Source organism: Temnothorax nylanderi, unplaced genomic scaffold, assembly GCF_030848795.1.
Source record: "Temnothorax nylanderi isolate EJ_2023f unplaced genomic scaffold, tnyl_v1.0 TNYL_tig0851_pilon, whole genome shotgun sequence".
NCBI classification, from domain to species: domain Eukaryota; kingdom Metazoa; phylum Arthropoda; class Insecta; order Hymenoptera; family Formicidae; genus Temnothorax; species Temnothorax nylanderi.
The window spans coordinates 1-22,278 of record NW_027249913.1 but is presented as its reverse complement, the minus strand read 5'-3'; the positions used below and the strand labels follow the sequence as shown (position 1 = coordinate 22,278).

Here is a 22,278-nt window from a genome sequence, read left to right as displayed (position 1 = left end):
GGCGTTTAATGTTGAGGCTACTCTGTTCGAGACGCGCGTGTTTGTTCGGAAAAAATAGTTTAAGAGCGAAGAGCTCGGTAATCAGTGTGCGTTACATAACCTACAACGATGAGAGTTGCCTGCGATGCCAATCGACGGACGCCAGTCGTAATTCATTGTCCAGTGAGAAAGGTCACTCGTCTGAAGATCCACCATACCTACCATCGCAATCGCAAATCGTCATCGCCGGTGCTGGAACTGTCGCTAATTCGGTCGCCTATCATTTAGTACTGAACGGATGGAACGATGTCCTCGTCTTGGAGCAAAACACGTAAATCTATGCCTAATTTGTAGTTTATATGTTTGGAATTTAAATCGTAACTCGCAAAATTACTTTTCTAGTAAACTAAAAAATATTAATGATATATCAGCAGATTGCCAATAGATTCGAGCAGAATATTATGTTAAATTGATATCAACTGTGTCCACATTAACTCAATAAGCAAATTGACTATAGTATGACAACAGATTTGCAATACCTAGATTTTGCTCAGTTATTACAGATCCGGTATCATCTGTATCAGTCATCGACATATAGTATGGACTGTGCCTAGGTATAGAAAAATATGACCGGTGACTCACACCAGTGGAAAAAAAGAGATAGCGACTGGTAGAGGTCAAGCTGTCTTTTTCTATCCAGTGCGTACAGATGAAGAGGGTACGAGGTAGAGGTCAACTCTACCGAACACTTTTTGAAGGCTTTCATATAGGGATTGCGTAGTCCATACTATATGTCGATGGTATCAGTATTAAATTCATGTTTTATCCATAGAGCCTGCCGACATAATCTGACAGTAGATTGTTGGCATAAATTAAATAGAATCTATTTTATCTATTATTTTATAAACATTTAAATAAAATACATTAATTAAATGATTATAAAACAGCATATTGTGCTCAATTTCTGTAATCAATCTGTCATTATATTCTGTTAGCAGATTCTGTTGCTGGCAATCTCAACAAAGCTTATAGTAGACACTTTCAAAATCTGTTTTTGACAAATTTGGCTATCTGAGTTTTGCTAACAGAACTTACAGACTCTGCTGCTTTGTAATCATTTAAATGGTTGCAAACCCAATAAGCAAGCTGTCCACAGTATGTCAGCAGCAGTACTGGCAGCAAATTCTGTCAGAAATAGCTAGCAAATTAGCTATCTGAGTTATAGCCATTAAATGATAAGACAATCACTTGATTATAGAATTGGCAGTGGATCCTCACACTTTGGCTCTGGTACACTTGGGCTCTTCAAGCCAATTTCTCGCAGGAACTTAATTGCATACAGCATCAAGTTATATCAGCAGCTACAGGAAATGGGCTATGACATAGGATTGAGGCAATATGGCAGTATAAATTTGGCTCAGTCTAAGGATAGAATGGTAGCCCTTAAAAGGAGAATGGCTTATAATGTACCAACTGGATTGCATTGTGAAGTAAATATTTTTTTTATTATTGATCACAATTGATTTGATACTAATTTAATATAATTTAACTTCACGCTTGAATAAATTGACTACAAATTGTATGAATCTCTATGAAAAGACAATATTGCGAGAAAAAATCAATTTTATGAAATTAGTAAACACTTTCTACTGTATAATATTATTTATACTTTGTAATATTCTAAATTATAATGTAAAGCATAACATATAGCATGTAGTAATTGTTGAGAATTACCTAGTTATAAAATTATATTAATACATTATAGATCTTGGGTAAAGAAGAACTGAAAAGATTACATCCTTACTTACACGTTGAGGATATAGAAGGAGCAATTTGGGTACCAGAAGATGCTGTTGCTAATCTAACTGCAATTTGTGAAGTCTTAGCAAAATTAGCGAAGCAAGGAGGAGCACGATATGTCGAGCATTGTCGTGTAGAAGAAGTAAAGACTGAAAAAGGTGCTGTTAAAAGTGTCAAGACTGAATATGGTACTGTTTTCTGCCAGTATTTCATTAATTGTGCTGGGATGGTAGGTATATTTGCAAAAATCCTAAATGCAATTATAGCATTTACAATATGATTAATCTAATATATTTGTTCGTTAACTCCATAGTGGGCCCGTGAGTTAGGATTAAAATGTACACCACCTGTTCGAATTCCTGCATATCCTGCGGAACATTTATATGCAATCGTATCTCCTTTGTCGTCAGAAATCAGTACATCTTTGCCATATATACGAGATTTTGACTCATACTCATATATGAGAGAATGGGAAGGTATGTCTTTTCCATATTTTCTATATAGTATTAAATGTTTTTGATGAATTAAAGATATGAAGGTATATGTTATATTTATGATGCACATACGTTATTTATAATAATAAAACTGCAATTGATAATTCCGCAGGTGGATTTTTACTTGGCTGGTTTGAGCCTGATGCAAAACCAGCGTTTGGCAGCGGTCGAGTTCCTTCAAAAGATTGGACAAAACACGTAAAAAGTGATCTAGCTCATTGGCAGCCATTATGGGAAAAAGTTATACATAGATTACCGATCTTAAAAGAAATAAAACATCCAAATATATATAATTGCCCTGACAATTTTACACCAGATGGTAGATGGATATTAGGAGAAAGTCCTGAAGTAAAGAACTATTTTGTTGCCGTTGGGATGAATGGCAATTCATTGCAAGGTAAGCAAGATTTTGAAAACGTCTCTTAGTTCCTTGATCCATTCTCACTTCTCATATGAATAAATTTGAGATATCACTATATATTTTTTTAAAAGGTGCTGGTGGAATTGGTAAAGAAATCGCTGAATCTTTAATAAATGGTGAATCGACGCAGGAGGTGCTCCCGTTTAATGTGCAAAGATTTCTAGATTTACACAACAATAAACAATACCTGCAGCAGCGAATGAAGGAAGTAGTTGGCCGAAATTATGCTATATTATATCCTCATCAATCTGAATATAAATACGCTCGTAAATTGCGTTGTTCACCCTTATATTCCGTTCTGGAAGAACGCGGTGCAATTTTTGGTGTAAAAATGGCCTACGAACGTCCACTTTACTTTGACCCTACTTATAGACGTGGGTTCCTTAAAATATTAAATCTTCTGAAACAAAGCATATCGTTGAAATATTATAAAACTTATGTTATTTTTATTTATATTTGATAGGAGGACAGAAAAAGCCGACTATGCCCAAAGGTAGCTTTTATAAACCAAAATTCTTTGATTTCATAAAGGATGAATTTCAAGCGTGCAGAGAAGGTGTCGGAATAATAGATATGAGCTCATTTTCGAAAATCGAAATCAAAGTAAGTGATTAATATAACGAAATCAATGAATGCGAAATATATGTTAAATATTTTCCTCCTTTCCTCGCTCTCTTTTCTGCAAAAATCAAAATCTTTTTTAAAATTTATTTATGATCAAAATTTACTTTTTGAGGTATATTAAAAGTATGCAATAATAACATAAGTCCAATTAATCAAAATTTGATCAAACATACGGTTTCTAATGTTACAGATTTAATTATATCCCTGTTTTATTATCTTATCTTTTTAATAATTAATTTTCTTGTAGTCTAGTCATGGAGAGGTAGTAGACTACCTGCAACAGTTGTGTTCTAATGATGCTAATATATCAGTTGGCGGAATAGTTCATACAGGAATGCAAAATGAGAAAGGTGGTTATGAAAATGACTGTATGTTGGTACGACAAGGACAAAACAGCTATTTTATGGTCTCGCCTACGTCACAGCAGACACGTATTTATCAGTGGATGTCTAGGTAAGTGCTATTCTACAGGTTATAATAAAACAAACAGATATTAGTTTGGAATCAAAGAGAAATTCAATTTTAAATTAAAAAATACAATAATAAATGTATTAGATATTTTTTATTCTTAAAAAGAAATTCTTTTACTAAGAATTGATTTTCTCATTTGAATTCCAAAGCTACTATTATAAATTATTCTTTACTTTCTGTTAATATATAAGCATTATTACTATTATTAATATAATTTTTATAAATTTTTCCTTATTTAACAAAATAGACATTTGCCGACAGACCATTCGGTAGGTCTTAATGACGTGACTTCAAAATATACAGTGATCAATGTAGTAGGTCCGAAAGCTACTGATCTGCTTTCCGAGTTATCCAACTCTGACATCAATCTTTCACCCTTCACTTATAAGGTCAGAGTACTTTTCGTAATCGTCACATTGATCATTTCTTTTATTTTAGTACAGATATCTCAAATTGATCCTTTATTCAAAATGGTAGACGGTAAACGTTGCATATGCTTCGGACGTTATGGTGATGGCATTCACACATACGGGTGAATCTGGTTATTGTCTCTACATACCTTCGGAATATGCGCTGCACGTTTATTCAACATTAATGGCTGTAGGCAAAGACTACGGTGCACGAGATGTTGGTGTACTCACACAACGTTTCATGAGAATAGAAAGATTTATTCCGTTTTGGGCTGAAGAATTGACACCGTATGTCACGCCGTACGAAGCTGGAAGCGGCTACAGCGTAAAGTTAGATGTTAATATCGCCGCATTAATCCTATTCTATTTGTATTCTGCACACATGTTTCTACATTTAAATTTTTTTTTTTTTTTTTTTTTTTTTTTAATAAAGTATAGAACTTTTTGTGTTATCGTTTGTGTTTTGCAAATTTATTAAAAAATAAAATTGAAAGATTTAAAAATGTTAAGAGCAGTTACAAACACATATACAGTCAAAAATGGGTCAGATCCGATGTAATTTAATAAATATTTTATAATTTTATTACAGAAGGGCTATTTTATTGGCAAATCTGCTTTACAACAGCAGAAGATGCAAGGAGTGACAAGAAGATTGGTTCTATTTGTTCTTGACGGCATGGACTTGAACAAGGATGTGTGGGCGTGGGGTGGTGAACCGTTATATCGGAATGGTGAATTTGTTGGTACTGTTACATCGGCCGGGTAAATATGTGTTGCATTTATTGAACATACATTTTATATGTTGTTATTTATCTGTATTATATGTATATAGCATCATCATTAGCATTATTATATTATAATCACTTTTTTAGCTATGGTTTTGTAACAGAGAAACTCGTTTGTCTTGGATTTATTAGTCTTCCTAGAGCAGAAAGACAACAGACAAACACAGTTACAACAGACTTTATAATGGATCCAACGACATGTTATGAAATTGATATCGCTGGGACTAAATTTCCTGCTAAACCACATATCCATCCATTGCCCATACCAATAAGCAGTAAATTAAACAAAAAATATATTCCTACTCCGGTTATCTCATACCAAAGTGACGTCTCATGTTAAAAAAAATATTTTAATCATTTTTATTATCAACTCGGAATTTAATGAGTAATATATTATTCGTAGTTCTGCATAATAATTTATAACTTATATGTTATCGCGCGCGTAAAATATATGTTATAAAAATAATTTATTAGTAACTTTCTTTTAATATTATTAAATTTAATATTATTATATAATTAAATTTAATTTTAATATTATTAATTATTAAATTTAATATATAATTAAATTTAATTTTAATATTATTAATTAATATTAATTTTATTTATTAATAACTTTAATAAAATGTTTTATTTATTAAGCAATATATATAATCTTCTGAAATGACTCTTATTTTACAGTGTAAATTGCTGCAAATCTGTATTGATAGATTATTCATAATGTTGAATGTAACATTTTCGTTATATTTATAATATTGGTTGTAGAGATAAATTTCTTCCAGTTTTTGGGTAAAATCAAAATTTTATTTAAAAAAGACTAAAAAAGGCTCAATTGTCGAAATATTCTCGATTATTATCGAGATGATTTTATACCATTGTGATAGGAACTTGACGGCTTTGAGGCGATAGAATATCGAGACATTTTCGGACATTGTCATCTGTCGTGAAATATGTATTTGCCAAATGACATTATGACTTAAACAAGTGGTAATCTGAAGGAGCCATTGTCTGGCAAATAAAAACTACGTAAGAGAGAACTTCCAGCCCAAGATGACACTTTTTGTCGTTTTTACTGCGTGTGAAGTCATGGAGCAAAATGACCTTACGATTGCTCATCAGTAAATGGCATTTCGACAAGTTGGTAGCGCTTAGCAATTACTATTTTTCCTGGATTTAGTAACTCATAACACATAATTTCTTTCATGTCCCACTAGATGCACAGTAATATCTTCTTGATTGTTGAACTTAAGTCAAAATCACCCTTCTCAAATCATTTATTTTCATTTCTACTCAATTCCTTTACCATAAAAATAGCTTCAATTACGACTTTTTTAATATTAAATGCAAAAAATACGACGAATATACTATTTACTAAGTGTCGATACATCATTGAAATGTTCCTAAGGAACAATACGATCTATAATCTTCCGAAATCTCTGAATTCTTACGAATATGGAGAAATAAATAGAGAAATAACTGTGCCCGATAATAGTCTATCATATAATAGTTATTGCTTGATGGCATACCTCAAAAGGATTAGTAAGATGGTCAGCAAGAGACGTGTCTTCTGCCTCACGAAGAACAACGCGAAGATGGAATAACATTTTATTTCATTGTATCACATGGGAGCAGGTCATAACATCAGTAGAATTGGATAATTGCCGAAAACATAATGCCACTATTCTTCTAATGTTGAACAGTGACATCAAGTAGAATGTGATCACCTTTATTAAGAAGGTAACGCATTATAAAGAGAACTGGGAGAAAACTAGAATGTATAAAATGGAACAATTTTAGACACAAAAGAGAAGACACATCGGATTTGAATTCTTGGATACAGAGTTTTGTTCCGGCAGGATCGCAGACTGGACGAAAATGCGATACTCGCGAGATGAAGAGTGAGGGCGCGTGCGCGCGAAAAAGGATGATGAGCCCAAAAATGTCACAAACATAATACTTGCAGCTCCATGAACTCCTCTAAATTCGTTCAAAAAAGAGGAAATTGTAAAGGATGGTAAGGCTTCAATCTCCACCGGACTGGGCTCGTAATAAGACTGGATAATTATAATCCTGAAGTAATGCAAAAAGTTTCGAGGCTTCAGTAGTGCAGTCACTCGTTCGTTGTAAAAAAAATTAAATTAAATTAGATTAAATCAAGTTTAGAATATCTTTTAGATAATTTAAAAAACTGTAAGTGGTGTTTGTATAACTCTTAGAAAAATAATAAACTTCTATCTAGTAAAAAAAATTAATTATTTTAATATTTGCTTCTCACACATTTATTTATATTCCATCTTGCTTTTTTTATATATAGATAAGAAATAACTAGAAAAAATCCACACAAACTATCTTGAACAAACTTAATAGGAAATATTTACATAAGGATCATATCTATTATCATATAATCTATGATTTAAAATCTTTTGTTGCAGTTCTTCTGATATGAAGAATCAAAAAGCAATGTAATATATAAATATTTTATTTAAAAATATTCCAACAATGAAAACAAATCGTGGTTTACTTGAAAAATTAATTTCAACGTAACTGATCATTATATAGCCATTATTTCCAATTGCGAATAAGGTCTTTTTTCCTAAAATGGGATCTTATACTCTCCATTAATTTTCTTATCTCTATACTCCAGTCAATGGCATTTCAATGGCAAATGCACAGAAAATGTCGATGCGCAAGAAATTTGTATGCATACAATCATGTACAGATATTTGTTTATATGTTTACTAATTATTTTAATTCTATAAATATGCGTAGTAGAAGTCAGAATTAAAAATGAAAAAACAAATTCCTTTTAGTGGAATTTTTGCATATAGGTATGTGTGATTGTACAATTGATCACATACTATAATCTTGACGGTCTCATGAATTAAATTAATCTACAAAGATTTATTTATTTGGTATCTGTAAACTTATCAGTGGATTTGAAGTGCGAGCTAGATGTCTCGACTTAGCACTCGTTGCTCCCGATGATGCAGCATCCCTGTCAAATTTTCTTTTCCTTCTTCCCATTCCCATGACTTTCTTCAAAGTGGGTGGTACTATATATTCAGGCACATCTTTTAAATGCGGTTGCAATTTCACAGTATGCAACGTCTTGTCCTGGCGCAATGACTTCAAGTCTCGCGGGTTATCCTCGAAGTAACTTTTTAGTTTCTCACAATTCATAACTTCCTGTTTAATTTCTTTCAATCGCGCTTCTCGAACGGCAATCCTTGTAACAGCTTTCCAAGCATCTTTCGCACGATATCTGAAATTATCATAATTTCGCAAAATAAAACAGATCAGCGTCGAAAATAATTCTATACAAAATTAAAAAGAAAATATAACTAAAAAAAGATAAAGAAGGTACCTATATTCTTCTACAAAAATCTAACTATAATTTCAAAATTTTATTATATGTTACAATAAAATCAGAAAAATTGAGTCGTACCGAAAACCCTCTACTTCTTCCAATTTAAACTGATAGGTTTTAAATAGACTTTCACAGTTGTAAGTGTGCTTCAATTCCTGTTCAACTTCTTCCATCAATGGTCTCTCTCTAATAGCTACAAAGCTAAGAGCAGTTCCCTGATTCTTCCCGCGTGCGGTACGTCCCGCTCTGTGTATGTAAGAATTCAAATCCAATGGGAAGTCAAAGTTGATTACATTGGACACGAATTGGAAATCGATACCGCGTGCTACACCTGATTCCTTGTCTTTCTTTCGTTTGCTTCTTTTCGGTTTTATCACGTGTGGCTACAAGAGATATGTATATGAACAAAATGATATAAAGTACAATTCCTTATTATGTGCATATTTCTACCTCTTCTAAGACTTTCTCATCCGATGCTATTATAATGTCGTAAGCGCCATTGTTGAATTGCGAAACCGCTCTACATCTTGAGGTTGCTGGTAACTCGGAATTTAAAACACACGTTGGAATACCAAACTGCTCTAAGAATAGCTTCAACTTGTAGCATCTATCTACAGTGTGTACAAAGATTATAGATTTTCCCCTAATAAAAAATTAAAAGAGCATAATATATTTGCAGTAATTGGCAAAAATAATTTTCTATTAGAAGATATTATATACTCTACTAAACGTGCGTGTGCGTGTGCATGTGTGTGTGTGTAAAATTACCTAATTAAATATAATTTTAATAAGGCATATAAAATGGCAGCTTTATCATTTTCCTCTGCAGCCAACGTATAATGAGCCAATTGTGTAGGAGGAGCTAACGGTGGCTCTTCTAGTTTTAAAATTGCAGGGTTGTGCAGAATTAATTTCTTCAAAGTTTGAACATCCTCAGACAATGTGGCAGACGCCAAAACTGCTTGATATGCCGTTGGTAAGTAAGCTAACACAGCTTTTATGTCCTTTTCATATCCAAATGAAAATAGCTGTATCAATAATATAATTATATATTAAATGGTATGATCTGATTAAATTCACTTTGCAATGCTTACAAACTCTATGACATAAGTACATACTAAATCAGCTTCGTCGATTATTAATGTATCAAGACTATGTTTCAGCATCAAATTTTTTGCTTTTAAATGCTGCAATAATCGACCTGGGGTAACCACAACAATATCTGGCATTTCGCTTAGTAAAAGTTTTTGCGAATTCAAATCCATTTGTAGACTAAGATCAATCACTCTGACTTCCCTACAGCACTTTATCGTTAGGTTCATGATAACATCATGAATTTGCTTGCATAATTCCTTGCTAGGTGCAACGATCAGACCTTTAATCTCCTGTCTCTCTTGTGTTCGTTTTTTTACTAATATTTTCTGAATAAGCGGTACTGCAAAGGCAGCAGTTTTGCCTGAACCTGTACGAGCCCTAATTAAGAGATCCTTCCCTTCCAATAACAGAGGTATCGCTTTTTCTTGTATTAATGTAGGCTCCATCCAGCCTAGTTTCATGATAGCCTATAACATTTATTTTTTAATATATTTTTCAGATTATTCTTATACTTATCGCCTTGCACATTTTAGAAGTAATATTTACGAAATAATGCTATTATGTTATCTCAATGTTTCCATTTGACAACTATAAACTTATCTTTGTCATTGCTTAACCCTCACCACCCACTTGAGGTCTTTTTAGACCCCATGCACCTAAAAATAGCGATATTTTCTGTTTTACTGAAGATAATGATTTTGAATAGTTATTTTTATAGCAATATTTATACTTTCTTTTACTTTTAATTATAATAAAAATGTTTATATATGAAAAATTTTTTATTTGTATGTTAAAAACTTTTTTCAATATAAAATGAATAATTATAAGTTAAAGTTAAAAACAACTCAGGTAGATTATATGAAATCCTAGAGATGGGTGGCAAGGATTAACCATTTGAGTGTCAAAAGTGATTGATGAGAGAATTTGTGCAAAAAATACCAAGCAAGCCCCATAATAGATTCATTTTCTCAGTACACTCAATTTCTATAGTTATTGTCAAAATTCAATTAATCATTACTAAATCTAACTATTCTGCAATATAAAGTAACAATATCCAACAATAATAATAGAAGAAAACAACAGAATTGACAATTCTTTAATATGGAAAAGGAGTGCAATTTGCTGATATAAAACAGGAGAAACATGATTGCACTTCTTAGCACTCAAAAATAATTATACATATATACTTGTAGTAGGAAAAAAATGTTTTATTAGGCATGTTCAAGCCAGCAAGTAAAGCAGCTAGAACAAATGTATTGAAAAATTGCTAGCTACTTTATTGCAGCAACTTAGCTATATAGCATATTATGTTCTCTATTGATTAATTTATGCTATAAATTTAATAATATTGCTTACATTTTACTAGTTTTCACTTACATAACGGTAATATCTTCAAAAGTACAAAATATGATGTTATTAGAAGATGGAAAGATCCATGTGGTTAATGAGAACGTACTGATTACTTTTTAGTATAGTAATAATAATTTCTAACATATAATCTCTACAACAAAAATTATAGTTTGTTATTATAAAAGAATATGTGCTTAATGATGTACAAATGATAATCCTATTCTATAATTCTTAAGGACAGTATCATTATTGTTATATTGTTGTCCCACAGCTTTTTTACCATATATTATACTCTGCGCGCAACCACAATATAATAATACCGACACTGTCATTAAAACTATTAAAAGTTATAAAATAGTACTACTTTGTTAGTTGCATTTGCTTGGTAAGCAAGCTAGCTCCTTTGCCGGCTTGAATGCACCTGATTAAACTTTCTTATTGTTCAAGAAAATAATATTGCGTAATAAAATACGTCTAAACTAGATACATAAGACATCATGCTTCATTATAATCTATCAAATCGATTTTACCTTTAGTATTCTGTCGTCTAGTTCTAATTCGTGAAAATTTTTCGACTTTGGTTCAATTTCTTCATTTAATTCCATCTTGCTTGTAGACATTTTCGATTTTGGTTTAGTTTTTTCATTTAATTCCATCCTGTTTGTAGGCATAATTACATTTTATTCTCAAACTTTAAACCTTATTACTTTATTAAACGTACAGTTTATCAATTCTTAACACGTAACACGTGCGCAAACAGTCACAGCACAGTATAAAGTTAGGTTTTCATGGGCCATGGGCTGTGAAATGCAGCAGCAGCCATAGACCAGTGTTACCAGATGATTCTTGCAGCCTTTCCCTAGACAATTTCTGATTCCCCCTAAAAATCCCCTAACTCATGTAATCAGTCGATCGATGTTAAGCCTTGTGTACACGATACTAGAAATCGGTCCAAGTTTCGGTTTAAGCCAATCAATTTGCAGCTCTTACAGAAAAGCAGCAGTTTCATTGGCTTAAACCGAAACTCGGACCGATTTCTAGTATCGTGTACACAAGGCTTTACCAAAGTTTATAGTTTATACCAAATAAAATTAATTGAGTCATTCTCTAATAATTAGAACTTACTACTATACATACTAAACACGTCCCGCGGAAAAGAGTTAAATATGTTTTAAATATGGTTTATATTAGTCATTTATATGAACGAAATTAAACTCAAATAAAAACCAAATATTGAATATAAAAGTAATTAAATTTAAATATGTTCCAAATTTGGATCGAAATTAAATTTAAATAAGATCTTGCTATTGGATTCAACTTGTCCAGGCGCATATATGGATCATATTAATATTTAATAAGCATCCCACACAGAACACAACCTCCAATGGACGTCCAATGAACATCCATAGCTCTACCAGACATCTACCTCCATGGTGGATATAATATGGACGTCCATTAGACGTCTTTTATAAACATATAATGGAGCTCTTCGATGGACACTTTTTGGAGCTTATATGGATGTTTCTTGGAATTTTTGTGGACATTACATGGAGTTTTTATGACTGTACACTAGAAGTCTATTTAAGATGTCCAGTGGACGTCCATGCTGGATGTTATATGTAGTGGAGGTAAATTAGGTTTTTATCTCGGAACCGGTTAAAACTATTCGGATTTGAACGTTTTTTTTTTAAATGTAGGTAATTAAAAACACTACAATGTTTATGGGTTAAAAATTGACGCTTCTTTTATAATTAAAATAAACCTGAAAATTTATTAAATAAACAATTAGCGTCAATTTTTAACCCATAAACATTGTAGTGTTTCCAATTACCTACATTTAAAAAAAAAAACGTTCAAATCCGAGTAGTTTTAACCGGTTCCGAGATAACGCACTTTTTTGGTCTAATTAGTGGAGGCAAATTAGGTTTTTATCTCGGAACCGGTTAAAACTACTCGGATTTAAACGTTTTTTTTTAAATGTAGGTAATTAAAAACACTACAATGTTTATGGGTTAAAAATTTACGCTAATTGTTTATTTAATAAATTTTCAGGTTTATTTTAATTATAAAAAAAGCGTCAATTTTTAACCCATAAACATTGTAGTGTTTTTAAATACCTACATTTAAAAAAAAAATATAGAACAGATCCAGAATTACCTGCACTATATTGGCTGAAACCGGAACAAACTTCCGATGGAAAACATCCCCTAATAATAGCTAACAGCAAGCTTACATATGCCAGAGGTATATTTCCATGTCAAGATACACCATCAAATAGAATCACAAATGGATCTCTCACCTGGAGATCCACATTCTCACTCGAGACTAGACCACGTTGCTGTGACTCATACTCGCTTAGAATTATCCGTGGATTTTAAACGTCATGTTCTTGAGGGCAAGGCAATATTAACAATAGAGAAGAAAATGCCGACGTGTAACGAATTAGTTTTAGATAATTATAAACTTAAAATAGATAGTGTAAGAGACTTAGCTACCAGAAAAGAATTAACTAAAACTATTGTAAATCATGATAATATTTTTGGTAGTAAATTCGCCATTACTCTACCAAACGTTGATCATAAAATAAATGAATATAAAATTTAAATTAAATATAGAACAGATCCAGAATCACCTGCACTATATTGGCTGAAACCGGAACAAACTTCCGATGGAAAACATCCCCTAATAATAGCTAACAGCAAGCTTACATATGCCAGAAGTATATTTCCATGTCAAGATACACCATCAAATAGAATCACTAGTGGAGGCAAATTAGGTTTTTATCTCGGAAACCGGTTAAAACTACTCGGATTTGAACGTTTTTTTTAAATGTAGGTAATTAAAAACACTACAATGTTTATGGGTTAAAATTTACGCTAATTGTTTATTTAATAAATTTTCAGGTTTATTTTAATTATAAAAAAAAGCGTCAATTTTTAACCCATAAACATTGTAGTGTTTTTAATTACCTACATTAAAAAAAAACGTTTAAATCCGAGTAGTTTTAACCGGTTCCGAGATAACGCACTTTTTTGGTCTAATTTGCCTCTATTAATGGATGGATATAATATGGACGTCCATTAGACGTCTTTTATAAACATACTAGCTGGTTACCCGGGCTTCGCCCCGGAGGACATATGTAATAAGACACGCAAATAGTCTCTCTCTCTCTCTCTCTCTCTCTCTCTCTCTCTCTCTCTCGATTATTCCATATAATGGAGCTCTTCGATGGACACTTTTTGGAGCTCATATGGATGTTTCTTGGAATTTTTGTGGACATTACATGGAGTTTTTATGACTGTACACTAGAAGTCTATTTAAGATGTCCAGTGGACGTCCATGCTGGATGTTATATGGATAGATATAATATGGACGTCCATTAGACGTCTTTTATAAACATATAACCGCGAGCGTTAGTAACCCGCACTGCCGCGACGCGGCTACCATGCGCGAGTACTTTCTCGTAATAAAAAAACATCACGCGCTAGTATAAGAGGCGAGCCTGTGAGAGGCCTGACTGCGATAATTCTTTGCTGCAGATCATCTGAAGTGATATCTCTGGTATCATATAACAGGGGTCTTCGAAGCAATTTTTGATAATTTGTTGGATACAACTTATAAATAATTATCTAATTTGTTGTAAGCTTTATAAGCAAGGTGGTATATCCATAAAGAATCTATAAAACGTTTAGTTAACATATTTTAATTATCCATCGAAGCTCCATGAAACATCTATGGTTGATCTATATGACGTCTAAAAAAGATCTATCAATACGTCTAATGGAGATCTAATGGAGGTACTACAAGCGGACATTTCGAGTATTAGTGGAAATTGTGTGGATGTTACATGGACGTCCATTAAAGGTTTTGAATCTCCATGATGGATGTCTAATGGACGTCTAATGGATGTTTGCTCCGTGTGGGAACCTGTAATGTAACTCTCGAAAGCACATTAAAAATGATAATAATTTAGTGAAAATAGGTGCAAATAACTCTTTACATATTTAGAAAAAACTTTCGCGAAGACTGAAATGATTCGTCTTTATAGTTATCAAGAAATTGTAAAAATAAAAAAAACAGGACCACATTTATTATTTCCACATTTCAATGTGGATAATAACGTATTTGGGTTTCAATTGTACAAACAACTCTTTTTAAACCTTAAGAAACAGCAATTAAATGCATTCCACATATTTATTTGCTAAAATTCGTTTATTTCACGCGACGAAAATCTAACCTATATGCTTTCCCTCTACCGCGCCGCCTGCCTCGCACCGAGAACTAACCAACCTCCTTAAGGACTCCGCTCGCTGAACCGGATTCCTCGCCTCGATCCTCCCTCTCGGACGCTAGCTGCCACAGCTCTCCCTTTCCTGGCGGTGAGCTCTCCCTGGTGATCCGACTCTCGCTCGGTTAGTCTCCAGAACACGCGCCGCAACGATCAATCCGTCAAGAAAGAAATAACGGACTCCGACACGTTCGAAGAAACGCAAGCAAGTGCGGCCATGATACCTAACGAGTGAGGAAGGAGGCGGGGGCTCTTTGAGAGTGGCGACTCGCGCGTCGCGCCATCTAATGTGAAACGATCGGGCGTTGTAAAACGCGAAAAGAATTCGAGCGCAATATCTGAACAAATTATTTAATTTTTAATAAGTCCAATTATTAATATTTATTTTCATAATTGAACTTATTTTTTATTTTGATAAATGTAAATACAAATATCTTATTGTATTAATATTTAATATTAATAATTTAATTAGTTGCTTAATTTAACTTCTTGTTTAATAAATGAGCGGATGTAGTACTGAAAATGTACCTATTATATAATATTTTAATTTTCAAAATTGTCAAATTACAAACAGGAATTTTGTTGTGACTTTTACAGTTATAAAGTAACTATTTAATGGAAATGGAAGCCTAAAAAAATTAATATTGTAACGCAATTATTATAATGCTCAAATTATAAAATATTTACATTATCCATGTCTGCCAATACAATATAATTTTTTATTCATATTGCATTCTATATAATGGCAATGTTATTATATATTTGACAGGCAAATCAAAATAGCTTTGAATCGATATCGAAATGATGAAATATCCATGTCTTAACAGAAAATACATAATTTGCCTGTTTTTCGATACATATATATTTAAAATGATTAAAAACCCACATAGCATGCATATCAAAAAGACGTCCCGAAGATATCCCGAGAAGATATCCTATCTCCTAAATATATCTTCGGGATATCTTCTGGACGTCTTTTTGATATGCATGCTATGTGGGAAGCCAATGACCTTATACATAACTAAAACTGAAATTATAAAATATATGTACGATGTAGACAGTATAAAATAATTAACATAATTAAACATGCAGATTTGTGGTTGATAATGACAAAATTCAATAATAAACCTATAACCTAACAGACTACAACGCAAGACTAACATAACTCGCAGGTTTATTAAAATCTTATGAATCACAATTTTTGATTAAATATGAATATATGATGGGTCAATGGGAACACTTTCAATTAAATAAAAATTTAATTTGGGTGTTAATTAAAATTTTATTTGTTTCAAATACAAATAAATTTGAACTCAGGATGGTTAGATCCCACACGGAGCAAAACATCCATTAGACGTCCATTAGACATCCATCATGGAGATTCAAAACCTTTAATGGACGTCCATGTAACATCCACACAATTTCCACTAATACTCGAAATGTCCGCTTGTAGTACCTCCATTAGATCTCCATTAGACGTATTGATAGATCTTTTTAGACGTCATATAGATCAACCATAGATGTTTCATGGAGCTTCGATGATAATTAAAATATGTTAACTAAACGTTTTATAGATTCTTTATGGATATACCACCTTGCTTATAAAGCTTACAACAAATTAGATAATTATTTATAAGTTGTATCCAACAAATTATCAAAAATTGCTTCGAAGACCCCTGTTATATGATACCAGAGATATCACTTCAGATGATCTGCAGCAAAGAATTATCGCAGTCAGGCCTCTCACAGGCTCGCCTCTTATACTAGCGCGTGATGTTTTTTATTACGAGAAAGTACTCGCGCATGGTAGCCGCGTCGCGGCAGTGCGGGTTACTAACGCTCGCGGTTATATGTTTATAAAAGACGTCTAATGGACGTCCATATTATATCTATCCATATAACATCCAGCATGGACGTCCACTGGACATCTTAAATAGACTTCTAGTGTACAGTCATAAAAACTCCATGTAATGTCCACAAAAATTCCAAGAAACATCCATATGAGCTCCAAAAAGTGTCCATCGAAGAGCTCCATTATATGGAATAATCGAGAGAGAGAGAGAGAGAGAGAGAGAGAGAGAGAGAGAGAGAGAGAGAGAGACTATTTGCGTGTCTTATTACATATGTCCTCCGGGGCGAAGCCCGGGTAACCAGCTAGTATGTTTATAAAAGGACGTCTAATGGACGTCCATATTATATCCATCCATTAATAGAGGCAAATTAGACCAAAAAAGTGCGTTATCTCGGAACCGGTTAAAACTACTCGGATTTAAACGTTTTTTTTTTAATGTAGGTAATTAAAAACCACTACAATGTTTTATGGGTTAAAAATTGACGCTTTTTTTTATAATTAAAATAAACCTGAAAATTTATTAAATAAACAATTAGCGTAAATTTTTAACCCATAAACATTGTAGTGTTTTTAATTACCTACATTTAAAAAAAACGTTCAAATCCGAGTAGTTTTAACCGGTTCCGAGATAAAAACCTAATTTGCCTCCACTAGTGATTCTATTTGATGGTGTATCTTGACATGGAAATATACTTCTGGCATATGTAAGCTTGCTGTTAGCTATTATTAGGGGATGTTTTCCATCGGAAGTTTGTTCCGGTTTCAGCCAATATAGTGCAGGTGATTCTGGATCTGTTCTATATTTAATTTAAATTTTATATTCATTTATTTTATGATCAACGTTTGGTAGAGTAATGGCGAATTTACTACCAAAAATATTATCATGATTTACAATAGTTTTAGTTAATTCTTTTTGGTAGCTAAGTCTCTTACACTATCTATTTTAAGTTTATAATTATCTAAAACTAATTCGTTACACGTCGGCATTTTCTTCTTATTGTTAATATTGCCTTGCCCTCAAGAACATGACGTAAAATCCACGGATAATTCTAAGCGAGTATGAGTCACAGCAAGGTCTAGTCTCGAGTGAGAATGTGGATCTCCAGGTGAGAGATCCATTTGTGATTCTATTTGATGGTGTATCTTGACATGGAAATATACCTCTGGCATATGTAAGCTTGCTGTTAGCTATTATTAGGGGATGTTTTCCATCGGAAGTTTGTTCCGGTTTCAGCCAATATAGTGCAGGTAATTCTGGATCTGTTCTATATTTTTTTTTTAAATGTAGGTATTTAAAAACACTACAATGTTATGGGTTAAAAATTGACGCTTTTTTTTAATTAAAATAAACCTGAAAATTTATTAAATAAACAATTAGCGTAAATTTTAACCCATAAACATTGTAGTGTTTTTAATTACCTACATTTAAAAAAAAAACGTTTAAATCCGAGTAGTTTTAACCGGTTCCGAGATAAAAACCTAATTTGCCTCCACTAATTAGACCAAAAAAGTGCGTTATCTCGGAACCGGTTAAAACTACTCGGATTTGAACGTTTTTTTTTAAATGTAGGTAATTGGAAACACTACAATGTTTATGGGTTAAAAATTGACGCTAATTGTTTATTTAATAAATTTTCAGGTTTATTTTAATTATAAAAGAAGCGTCAATTTTTAACCCATAAACATTGTAGTGTTTTTAATTACCTACATTTAAAAAAACGTTCAAATCCGAATAGTTTAAACCGGTTCCGAGATAAAAACCTAATTTACCTCCACTACATATAACATCCAGCATGGACGTCCACTGGACATCTTAAATAGACTTCTAGTGTACAGTCATAAAAAACTCCATGTAATGTCCACAAAAATTCCAAGAAACATCCATATAAGCTCCAAAAAGTGTCCATCGAAGAGCTCCATTATATGTTTATAAAAGACGTCTAATGGACGTCCATATTATATCCACCATGGAGGAGATGTCTGGTAGAGCTATGGATGTTCATTGGACGTCCATTGGAGGTTGTGTTCTGTGTGGTTAGGTAACATTTTGCTGTGTCGCCCGTGTATAAGAGAGAGACAAGAGTATAACTTCAATAATTAATTACTCGACAACCATGCAGACGATTATCTTCAACTTTGGCATATATGGACGACAGATTCCCATAGACGAATATTCTCCATTGAACTAATTCTTATCAAATTGATTTGACTAACCACCCTCCTTAAGAGATTCTCATGGGAACGCCATATTTACTTTTCATTTGAGGGTTCATATTTTTTTTAGGGTTTATCGTCATTTTTTAAGGATTAATCATTAATTGAAGGTTAACTATCACTTGAAGGTTAACCATCATCCGAAGAAAAACTCTTAAAGTTGGGTGTGATTTCGGACCGCCAATTGAAGATTAACCTTCAAATGATGGTTAACCTTCAATTGGTCCGAAATCACACCCACTGTAATAGTTTTTCTATGGTGTTTTTTAACGGGTAACACCAAAAGTTGAGTGTTTTTCCATAAGGGTTCAGTTTGATTAAGTATATAAAAAATGTCTCTATTTTATTCTTTGAGCTAGCAAATTGTGTTCTTGGTTTTTATGGTGATTAATATTTTGTGCAACTGCATCAATCTTTTGTTGCTAGCGATTAATATTTGTTTTTATGTATTCGATTACTGCGCAAGTGTTGCGCATTTCGTTAATTTTATCAGAAGTTTACTTATCTTCTTTTTGTACCACTGGATTTAAAGCAAACCAATATAAACACAATAATTGTAATTTATAAACGTTTTTTTTATCTTGTAACTCATTCTCTGTTGATACCATATTCTCTAATCCCATTATTATCCTAATTAGCAGACAATGTTTTTTAAACGTTTGAAAAATATTTGAAAAATCAGTTTTAAACACATATTACAAACGTTTGAAAAACATTGCCTGTTGATTGAACCGCAAATTTCGGCAAGCTACAACAGGGGCTGGATTTTTGAATTTATTTGCAAGAGAAAGGTATGCGCAAATTCTACTCTTACAGAAAAGTTGCAAGTTGATCGCATGGCTTTTAGTTAATCAATTTGCAACTTTTTATAAGAGCAGAATTTCCGCATACGTTTTTCTTGCGAATAAATTCAAGGATCCAGCCCCAGGTGCGCGCGCGCTGTGCCTTAAAAGCCTCATTAAGAACGTATAAGGTCTTATTGAATTTAATTAATTTAAATTAGATTTAGAACTTATTAGAATATATAAGGTCTTATTTGAATTCAACATATTAAGAACATATAAAAGTTTTATTTGAATTTAATGAAATTTGAATAAAATGTACAACTTATAATTTCATATATGGTTTCAATAAGATTAATATTTAAATTGAATATATTAGCTAATAAATCCTTATTAAGCCAAATTAAATACGAATATTTTGATGATGAAATGATACTGTAAGAAGTACGTTATATACTTTGTATACTACGAAACATACGTACGAGTATACACATCGATAAGAATATACGACATGTATTCATATGTTCGAGATTTTTAATCGAAATGTATATCGGCATTCTTCTTATATTCTTATTAAGTTTTATATATAGAACAAATATAGAGCCATATTAATGCAGTTATTCAGCATTAATTTAAATCAAATAAATTTAAATGGAGATTTTATTAAGGTCCATATAAAGTTCATATTTAACTGTTTTCCGCGGGACATTGAGTTTAACTTAGATCAAATAGAATTATGAATTTATGATTTATGCTTGAGTTACAAATTATGCAAAATATGCTTAAAAAACGGTTTAAATTACCGCGATTTTGAACAGGTAATCATAAAGGTGATCAATTACGGATATGACTGGTACACCGTGACGATGATTTTACAAAGAAACCAAAATAGGCAATTTAAACGATTTTATATATTTGAGGAGATACATCTGAAAATAAATGCAAATACAACCTGCAGTATAATATATGTACAGATTATAGGAACAAAAATGCTTTTACCCATGAAGTTGGCCGCTTCAGAGTTTATCTCTTTCTTTTTAATATGAAAGGCAGTAAAAGGAGAAGGATAAACTCTGAATGCGACCAACTCATGTGTAAAGGCATTTCCGTCCCCGTCCGTATTTTGTACTCTCTTATTAGGCAATTATACTATAAGTTTAATTGGTTCTTTGGCTTCAATAATTGCAATAATGAATATAATAAACTCGCAGATTTTGACGATCGTAAGATCGACGTTTAAAAAACTAAAATTCGTATAAAAAGCGTTCGTACTAACAATGTAACTGTACTATTTAAATAATAATTAAATTTAAAAAAAATTGAATTATGATTTTCGCAAAATAATACACCGAGTGCCGCGATGAATTTAAATGCTGTACTATCTCAATTGTCGAAAAGAGCAATCAATTCGTAGACTTAAAATCATACGGGCTTTTCATCTATTTGACGTCAATTTGATATCGTTTTGATGAGGTATTTCTCACTGGGGTTAGATTCTTTTCTAATTCCTCATCAGCAAATTCTCACGGGTGAAACTTTCACGGCACTCGACATTTTGAAATGTCATAAATATTTTAATCATCATGCAACCATGTTAGCGATCTTATCGAATGTTTTGTTCCTAAATTATGACGTTTCATGTCGACGCTGCTCCCGTTTCAATCGCACCCTGACGATATTAATTACTTTTTACTTTATAGTCGCTCCTCCTAATTGTCAGGAAAACTATCGAGGGTTTCAACGTCGTTATCATTGACATTATTATAAATATTTTCGGAGTTAAACCGTTTCAACATACAAGCTGTAGGTTTGAAATTGGAACCAATCAACGCCAAGCGTGAGTCGAATGTGCATTATCGCCGAAACATTGCAATTGATATTTTGTTTGCGTAATTTATCCTTAACCTATTTAATATAGAAAAAGACCGTTCGACCGAGGCATTTGAAAATGGTAAACTTAATAAAGCAAGAACGAGTTCGGAAATATTTCCAAACCGCCTCTCTCCACTGGCATTTCTGATTTTCATACACCTCGGCCCAATAGCTTTCGGTGCTCTACATTGGTTTTCAACATTTGCGCTGTGAAGAAGATTCCATTCCCTGATTGTAGAATCAATGTCAATGCACACGCTATTTTTAAATCTCGTAAATATTCACACCGAAAAAATCATATTCTCCATTATAGAATAATCGATAAACTACAGAGTATTTCCCACTAAAATAAGCGCCAAGTACAATATCCTAAAGGTGAGAGGATTCCCTCTAATAGGTGGTATAATAAAAATTCTAATGAATTAGAATATACCAGATACCTCTAATATGATAAGTAGCTTAGTAGTAGAATATATT

At 32.5% G+C, this 22,278-nt stretch overlaps 2 protein-coding genes across 7 annotated transcripts; one reads left to right on the top strand and one right to left on the bottom strand.

Moving 5' to 3' along the window:
* Positions 1-8: 8 nt before the first annotated feature.
* LOC139785633 (pyruvate dehydrogenase phosphatase regulatory subunit, mitochondrial-like) lies at positions 9-7,242 on the top strand. 3 transcript variants are annotated; one of them, XR_011722015.1, is made up of 13 exons: positions 9-310; positions 1,238-1,469; positions 1,745-2,008; positions 2,093-2,255; positions 2,386-2,670; positions 2,766-3,068; positions 3,158-3,297; positions 3,566-3,771; positions 4,037-4,178; positions 4,267-4,536; positions 4,789-4,961; positions 5,072-6,718; positions 6,779-7,242. XR_011722015.1 is itself a non-coding variant. In XM_071724806.1 (12 exons), the coding sequence occupies exons 1-12, from the start codon at positions 9-11 to the stop codon at positions 5,322-5,324; spliced, it is 2,733 nt and encodes a 910-aa protein (XP_071580907.1). In that variant the 3' UTR covers positions 5,325-7,242. The 3 variants fall into 3 exon arrangements, 2 of the variants coding, with proteins under 2 accessions (XP_071580907.1, XP_071580908.1); XM_071724806.1 differs by having other exon boundaries at positions 5,072-7,242; XM_071724807.1 differs by lacking the exon at positions 1,238-1,469 and having other exon boundaries at positions 133-310; positions 5,072-7,242.
* A 202-nt stretch (positions 7,243-7,444) lies between these two features.
* Hlc (putative ATP-dependent RNA helicase DDX56) lies at positions 7,445-11,656 on the bottom strand. Of its 4 annotated transcripts, none has more exons than XM_071724811.1 (7): positions 11,324-11,656; positions 10,821-10,944; positions 9,467-9,910; positions 9,117-9,376; positions 8,799-8,991; positions 8,427-8,731; positions 7,445-8,243 (listed from the first exon to the last, which is right to left on the bottom strand). In XM_071724811.1, exons 3-7 carry the CDS (start codon positions 9,902-9,904, stop codon positions 7,883-7,885), a joined length of 1,557 nt encoding a protein of 518 aa, XP_071580912.1. In that variant the 5' UTR covers positions 9,905-9,910; positions 10,821-10,944; positions 11,324-11,656; the 3' UTR covers positions 7,445-7,882. The 4 variants fall into 4 exon arrangements, with proteins under 4 accessions (XP_071580912.1, XP_071580911.1, XP_071580909.1 ...); XM_071724810.1 differs by having other exon boundaries at positions 9,467-10,099; positions 11,324-11,655; XM_071724808.1 differs by lacking the exon at positions 10,821-10,944.
* Positions 11,657-22,278: the final 10,622 nt, after the last annotated feature.